The 8599-nt window shown below is 39.9% G+C and overlaps 1 protein-coding gene across 1 annotated transcript in view; it reads right to left on the bottom strand.

Annotated features, from left to right (window-relative positions):
* Positions 1 to 4475: 4475 nt before the first annotated feature.
* The window catches only part of fgfrl1a (fibroblast growth factor receptor like 1a), a 32767-nt gene continuing 28643 nt past the window's right edge, over positions 4476 to 8599 (bottom strand). Inside the window, exons 6-8 of the mRNA XM_088432232.1 lie at positions 7989 to 8161; positions 6566 to 6746; positions 4476 to 6201 (exon numbers count right to left, since the gene is read on the bottom strand). Coding sequence (XP_088288358.1) covers positions 5762 to 6201; positions 6566 to 6746; positions 7989 to 8161 — 794 coding nt within the window. The 3' untranslated portion in view covers positions 4476 to 5761. The remainder of the gene's footprint in view (positions 6202 to 6565; positions 6747 to 7988; positions 8162 to 8599) is intronic.

Raw genomic sequence — 8599 nt, 5'->3', positions numbered from 1 at the left:
TCGACTACTGCCAGTTATATTACATGCATCGTCATATTTACATTTTTATAGAAAAATACAATTAGGTTAGTTTATGAAACCTGTACTATGCCATGCCCTCCCTCACTGAGATCTCGTGACACTCTGGCAACTCCCTAAAAAACCTTTGGAACCTTTGAGGTTCCATTTTACTTGATTCCTAAATTGTGTTCTTCCATGCCAAACTCAAATGGGTCCAAATCCGTCAAAACGATTGGTTGAATTGTTGAGGTGTGTCCCAAAACTTTTGTCCCAATAGTTTTTTTCCCCTCCTTTTTTCTTTCAAACTCCTAAAACTTAGATCCTCTCACACAAAGACCTTGTCACTCTCGCTCTCCCTCTATGCCATACACACATGCCCACCCGTGCGCGCACACACACACACACACACACACACACACACTGACACACACACACGCACACACACACACATTTCACCTCTGCATGCCTCCAGGCTGTACAAATGAGCCGGGCCCACTTCAGAGAACTAAAGAAAACTATTCTCTTGTCAGTCGGAATTATTGAGCGCCATGTTCCCACAGCGTGTGTGCACACACACACATACATACACACACGCACACACCTCCCTTCTTCCTCTCAGTCAAGTGTGACTGAGAGAAACTTGTCTCTCCTTAATGTGATCCAGATTTCACACTTTGTCACACTCTGAGTTGGGAGTGTGTAAGCGTAATCCCCCAGTGTGGGCAAGACGTGACACGGACCAAATGATTTCACAGCACAGATATTTGTCTTTGGATAAAGATATTTATTCTTTGACACTTAAAGCATGTCAGGTGTTGATTGTCCATGTTGTGGTTAAATAAGCTCAGTATGTGGAAAGTTTTTAAATGAGGCTCATAGGTCGGATGTGAGCTTTGAAACTTGTGGAAATTAAATGTGGGCTTTTTTTCTGCTGATGCCTATCAGAAATGTCTACAAGCAGCAGGCGGTGGAACAGCCTGAGCTGGTTGCCAGCTAATCGCAGGGCACACAAGGACGAACCAGTCATGTACCCCAATCATAAGCGCAATTTAGAGTGTCCAGTACTCCTAACATACCCCGGGGGGAAGAACATCCTAGCTCCACGGGAAAAAAAAACCCAAGACCACACTGCAGCAACGTCAACCACTACGTACCTTTTGCGCATGTGTTTGATGTTGCGTTTGATGAAGCAATAGTCCCTCTTTCTACAGCGTGGTGTGCATTTTGCACAATGTACAAGTCTGACATCACGTCTGTAGCTTTATTTAGTTGCAAATAAATAGACTGCGTTCGATTTCGCTCACGATGGATCTGCCCAGGTAGTTATTACGTCGAACACCAAAGTTGAGATGTGAAAAAAACCGAGAGAAATCATGCTGCTCTAGATAAAGGTTTAGCCTTTGTCACTTCTCTCACCTGTCTCGTAAAAGGTAACAGCGTGTGTGAGCTCATGTGTTTCTATGTGGCAGGAAAAAAGTCTCCTTGTAGCCACGCTGACATCACTCAAGTATGCATCAGACACTAGGAGAGCGGGCCTCTAGAAAGACAACAGTCTGCCTGCTTGCCTTTATGTGTGTGTGCGTGTGTGTGTGAAAAGGCCTATTCAAGTGCATATGTGAGTTCACATCCTCACCTGTTCCTCTTTGACCTGTCAACCTCTTCAATTCACATATTTTTGCTCCTGAAAGTACATTGATGTGTGTGTGTCTGTGCTCACCTTCCGCAAACTCTTCAAAAGAAGCAGATGTGAATGTCCGCATCAAATTTTATTCCTGGGTAGACCAAAGAGGGGAAAACAGTCATTGGCGGTGCAAGAAAGATGGAAGTCCCACCCCCCCCTGTTCACTTTTTTGTTGTTTTTGTTTTGCTGCTTCTTTTCATTTGTTGGCTTTGTAGCCCAGTGAAGGATTTAGCGCAACCACAGGCAAGTGTGTGTGTGTGTGTGTGTGTGTGTGTGTGTGTGTGTGTGTGTACATATCACTGGGCCTTTGTGCATTAGCGCATGGGCTATTTCCATAATGCAGTGATGCCCAACCCGAGGTTCAATTTTCGGCGAGAGAAGAAACAGCCCCCCCAACACCAACCCATCACTTTCCACAATTTACTTGATGCGTCTCTTCATGGCTTTCTTCCTGTTGTGTGAGAGTGCATGTGCGTGCGAGTCCGTCATGGTGGTTGCCTCCATTGAGCACCTGAGCGACGTTCCTTTTCTTTGCTGTGAAAAGCTCTTTGGACAGCTCCTCTTCTTCAGCGAGCACAGCTGCTGTTGACTCAAACACACAAGAATCTCCTCAGTGACGACATATACACACACACACACACGTTTGTTTTTACAAGCACACAAACTCACACCACAGGCATCCTATCTAAGTGGGCAAATATCGAGATTTCAACAAGGGATAGGGTTTCAAAGGGGAATTTTTAAGCCTCGGTTTGGTTTTCAAGATAGGGTTTGGGCTTCAATGTTGCCTAGTTGTTGTGAGAATTTTTTTTGAAAAGTGATATCAATATGTTGTACTTCATTGCTGAAATTTATTCCAGAGTTCAAATTTTAAAATGATCACTTTATAAAAAAAACCTCATCGACCAACAGTTCTCAAATGGGGGTGCGTGAAGGAAACTCAGGGGGTATGTAAAATATTAACAGGATTCTTGTGGGTATCTTCAAATCTTATTTATAGTTGTTTAATACTTTGACAGGGAAAAAAAAACATTCTTTCAAATTAAGAGTAAACTAATTGTAACATGTTTATACAGATATTGATTGTCATTATTGGCTCAATTTTCTGGAAGATAAGGCAGAAATAAAACTGATGATGTTACTTCTGAAGTTGCTAAATAAAATATGCCTCTCAATACCACTACAATTTTGGTTCTAAAGTTTGGTTCTGTTGTAGGCCTTTTTTTGAAGGCCTTGAATGAGGCTTTTTATTCAATTTAGGGGATTTTGAACGAGGGCTAGAGGGGGTTCGAATTCAGGTATAGGGCTTCAAGATGGGGTGAGGTTTCACAATGAGGTTAAATGTCACGTTTTATGCAAGGCTGTTGAATTAAGGTTTCAAGTCAAGGTTAGGGTTTTCAAGTAGGGTTTTTTTCTGGGTTTTCTTGGGCTTTTAAATTGAGGTTTCAAAGCCAGAATAGGGTTTCAAGATTTATCTTAAAAAGCATAAGGGGAAAAAAAAAACACCATGCATTCCATCATCCTCTTTGACAACTGGGCATTTACCTCATTTGAGCAGCCTGTCAATAATATCAAAAAAATTATGTGACTGACATTGGAAGACAAGCATCCTCATCTTTTGAAAAGACTACAAACCTGATTCGAAGCATGTGGAGGTCTGGATGGTGTGACTCTCTCCAAACGGACGACAGAGCCAACGGCAGTCATATTTCAACCACGGAAACTCGTGAATCAACTCCAGGAGAAAGAAAAAAACCAGACCGACGAAAGACATAAAAGTCGCGTGGAGTGCAATGACTCTCCCGAGGTGTCGACACCTTCGACGTTCTTACCTCGTGCGGGATTCATTGTTCTCCTCTTCTTCATGTGGACCGAGAAGAGGACGACGACGGGGAGCAGATGTGCTGGGTGAACGTACAGCGTTAACGTCTCCAATAAAACGGAAAATGATTTGCGGAACAGGATGAGAGGGAAAGCGTTCCCCTTTGATTTGTGCGTGACGCGCCATAATGATCAGTGACAGGCCGCAGATGACTTGTGCAAAATATCAATGGACAGATGATCAGACTGGATCGCTCAAGACCAATAAGAAATGTTCATCTGGCGCACAAAAATAATCACAGAAAAGATGGAAGCCGATCAGTCATGAAAAAAAAAAAATGTGAGAGCGCATGTGCCAAAAGGGTTTCAAAATGGGGTTGGGTGCCATGATTGCAGTTTTAACTTGGGGTGTATGGCACAGGTGTCAAACCCAAGGCCCGTGGGCCAGATCTGGCTCACCATATTATTTTATGTGTCCTGCAAAATGCTGGTTTGACTACAAGTTTCTGGCTAAAATACCAAACTTTCAAGTTGTCTTCAACTTATAAAACTTTTGGGGAAAAAGCAAGCATTTTTTATCCCCAATCCCTCTGTTGAAGTGGTCAGCCTTGGGCAAACCACTTAATCGCCTTAAACCCCAAACGGCTATGGAAACAGAGATAGAAGCAACATCAATTATCATCCGAGACGAAGAGGAACTAACTACTTCAGGGTTTGAGAGTTGTGCATTGTTTTAAGGCATAGTTTGTCTTTCAATTTTATTTTTCAATTCAGGGTTTCAAAACTTGCCAGTAGGGTTTCGAATAAGGATTGTTAATAAGGATGTTTTGAAACTACGCTTTCAAATTGTGGCCTGTTTTAGGAAATGGGAAGATCAAAACATGTAAAAAATCAACCATCGTAATGAATTTGATAAAATCCAGATTATAGGGCATGTTTAGATTAACAGAATTTTTTTAATGGCAGCAATTTATATCCAATAAAAGTCAACTGTACAAGATTGTCCATACAATGAGTATCCATCTAAATACAATATCTTACAATGACATGCATACTACAATTTATATATATATATATATATATATATATATATATATATATATATATATACACACACACCCACATACACACAGACAGTACATACATATAAATTTACAGCATATGCATGATCAAAAAAATAAACTCATGCAGTATAATGCCCAAAGAAAATAAATTAGAATTGCAATGAACTTTTTTCCTAATCTTAAAACATTTTAAAATTGTTTTTAATCTGGGAATTTGACTATTTTGAAATAATTTTGAAAAAGTTTTAATTCACGTACTTACATACCAGCGGTAAGTGCACATTAACACATTGGTCTATAGTGAAGGCAGTCCTTTAGCTGTAAAAACAACATGAGAAAGAATAACGCGATGTGAGCACAATGTGAATGCATGCACTCTGTTGCCAAAACATGAGGTACAGCTGAGCTGAAATCCATCACCAAAAAATTGAGAAAAAAATGAATTAATGACAACACCAGGATATGAAATTTTGTTGGAAATGGGTGGGAGTGGGTGTCAATAAATTTAGTATTGCCCATTTTTCCAGTAGAGTTCTTTATCTGTCCACAATTAAGGTAAAAAAAGCCACCTCAGATTAACACCAGACCTGCAGTATTTTTCAAACATAACTTTTTTGTGGGTCTACCAAATTTCATGTTATTAAAGGAAAACTGCCTTATAAAGCAGATTAAAGAAAATTCAACCAATCAGTCAATGTTTTACGGTGTGTCGTCAAACTTTACTGGCAGACTTCAATCAACCTTTTTTTAGAGATGACATTTTTAGAGTTGGTGATTTTGTGAGCTGTATTTAAAAAAAGAAAAAGAAAAAAAAAATGGTTAGCTTGATGGTGCACCTAATGAAAAGGCCACAGTGTGCTTTGCGGTGTTTAGCAGCTTTGTTTCCCACCTACTCTTCCTCCCGGAGAAGTGAACCTTTTGTTGGCGTTATCTTTAACTACACTGACCTCAAATTATGACATTACACTCACATTATTACATTTATACAAAGACCCCCGGGGGTAAAGAGGCATGCTAAATGCTATATAATCATATCTGACTATACAAAGGAGATGTTTGTTTGAAGAACAGAACATCTGTTTATTCCTCTATTGTTAGCTTTTAAAAAAATACTTTGAGAGACTTTTGATTGTTTAAAAAAATCTCTCTTTACATTCTTCATTGTGGTCCGACATGCACTAAAGTTCCTCTGCTGCTAACACTGGTAGTGAATGTGCTGGTGTTGGTGCACTTTGCCGTCAACGTGCGAATGCGAGTGCGTGTGCGTGTGGATGTCATGCGTGTAGATTTTGGGGTACAGCTTGACAGAAGTCAGCGGCTGATTCTGGTGGGCCACGTAGTCCTCGTAGGAAAGGACCTCCTTGTCGGCGCCGGGGCACGCTCGCTCGCGGCCCGCTACCGGGAGGCGCTGCGAGACGGGGAGGGCGGAGGAGGCTTGCGAGGATGATGTTGATGAGGAGGAAGAGGAAGAGGGGCAGGTGCGTTTGGACTGGCAGAACCAGAGGAGGGCGGTGCCTAGAACGAAGGCCACGCCCGCCGGTATTCCGATGATGACGGGCCAGGGCAAGCTGGGAGACGCGGCAGGCAAGTTGTTTTGTTGTTGTTTTGGAGCTAAGTTGTTTTGGGGCTTCGAATCTGTGTGCAAGCAATCAAGAGAAAAGTCACACAGGAAGCTGTGAATAGGAATGAAATGGGCATTTGAAAATCCATTTTTTTTAGGGAGCATGGCTTCCTGTGCCTTTTTGGCAGAGATGGGTATTTTACATTTTTTTGTGGACCCACTTTCGTCTTTGTGGGATGGTCTATTGACCCAAACTGTAATCATTGGTCTGTCGCTTCGCCAGCAAAATATTTAAAAGTTCAATCACTTTCAATCAAAATGTCACTTTTGTCACACCCAAAAAAAGACGCTCCCCAAAAACATTGAAATCACATTCATCCTATTGATAATCATATTTCATCATCTTCTAACATTATGGAAGTAGACTTGGGTTCGTACCTGGCAGCACGGTGAGGTACGCGCTCCGGATGCGGTATCCCATGGTGTTCGCGCCAAGGCAGACATACATGCCGGCGTCCTCCTTCTTGGCACGAGTGATCAGAAGCTTGTTGAGGTACGAGCCGTCGGGTCGTGACCAAACCTCCCCCGTAGGCAGGACCACATAGTGATGGTGATCCACCTGCATGAAAATATACAGTATACTGTCATTCATGACCTTCAGAACCATAAGTGGTCAAATCAGGCATTTTTTTTCCTTTCATGACAATGTTTGCAAAATATTCATAAAGCAATGCGCTGCAAATTAATCTTGAAACCATAATATGCTAGGTGCCGCCAAAAATAATATGGCTGACGACCACAATAAGACTGTTAGTGAGATACTCATGATTATTAATTATGTTTAATATCATTTTAAAGACTTATTCACTGCCGTTCCTGTAAAATGGATAGTCAACATCTATAGCTGTCAATGGCAGTGAATGAGTAAACAGGACAATTTTAGTTTCATGAGCTTTCATCAGCTTTACCGGACAATTTAAGTTCAAAGATAAAATCCCTTAAAGGAACTCATTCACTGTCAGTCTCAATAGATTTTTCACATCTATAGCTGTCAATAGCAGTGAAGGAGTTAATTACTATGAAAGAATATTCATTATGATGAATGAAATCAATTAAAAAATTGATTAAAATATAATGACGACATTAGTCATAATACCTCTTATATTATACTATATATGGCTTGTGATTTTTTTCCAATTTTAGTTTTTGGTTAATATTGATATTTATTAATAATACATTTTTATTGGTATGACTTATTTATCAGAGGTTTTTTATGCACATTTGTTTATTATTCTTAATTGAGTTTAATTTTACAGCACAAACAATTTTACATTGTGTTTTGCTTTGTGAATATTTTCATTTAGATTTATATTTAATGAATCATTTGTATTTATTATTTCTGTTTTCTATCATGTTTCATTTAATCTGACTATAATTATTTAAAAATGCATACTATAATTTCGGATTTTGGAAAATAAATTAAATGTTAAATAAGAATACTTTCATTTTTTTTCTATTATTTTCAATAAATAGGTTACTATCATAATGTGTTATGAATTTATTTAAATTTTATTTTATATTAATGTAATTCATTCTTAATTCATCTATTCACTTATTTTATTTGGCAATATTTTACATACCAATATAATATTTTGTAAAATGTATGATGATTTTGTTTGTATTTATAATGTCATTTAATGTAACTTAACAATGACTCTTTGTATTTCATCTACCGTCAGTATTTTCATTCATGTTCAGTTGAATCTAATTAAAATTGAGCCTTCGAAATGCCATCAGATTCCTGTGATGTCACTCCACACTGCACAGTACGTGTAGCGCCCGCCGTGGCGTGGCGCCGTACCTCCAGAGTAGAGTTGAACTTGTTCTCGTCGCCGACCTCAACCCGTTTGAGCCATTGGATGACGGGCTTGACGTCACTGTGCACTTTGCACTGGAAGGAGGTGCTGCCGCCGTAGTCCACTGTGGTGTTGACCGGGTGAGTGCCCGTCAGGACGGGCATGGAGTTGGTGCGTTCTGCCCGTATGCACACAAAAAAATAACCTTTTTTAACAATCAACTGGTTTTAAATAGACCCTGTATTGACAGATTTACAGTAATCACTCTTCTGTGAGAGTATTTGTGACATGTACTGCGTTCCCATTATCTTACGACTCGGTATTGCTGCAAATTCGTTAACTGATCATACTGTATTTCGAGCTATCTTTGCAATGTAGAGTTTGCACATTTCCTGCTCTGAATTTAAAAAGAATGAGAGGAGCCACTTTCATTGGCCAGGAAGCAAGTCGGCTGTGTTGACTCCCACAGTGGCGCAAAGACCCCTTTCTAACTACACCAGTCCACAAAAATACTAAAAGAATTTTGCGCTAGACTAGAAAATAAGACACAGTGATCAGTAAGTTAATGCCCTTAGGGGAAAAATAAATGGTCTTTCCTACAAATTTGTGGTTTGTT

This window comes from Hippichthys cyanospilos, chromosome 13, assembly GCF_059441005.1.
Source record: "Hippichthys cyanospilos isolate Australia breed blue-spotted pipefish chromosome 13, RoL_Hcya_1.0, whole genome shotgun sequence".
NCBI classification, from domain to species: Eukaryota; Metazoa; Chordata; class Actinopteri; order Syngnathiformes; family Syngnathidae; genus Hippichthys; species Hippichthys cyanospilos.
Note: the sequence above shows the minus strand (reverse complement) of the source record. Positions and strands in the feature narration are given on the sequence as shown.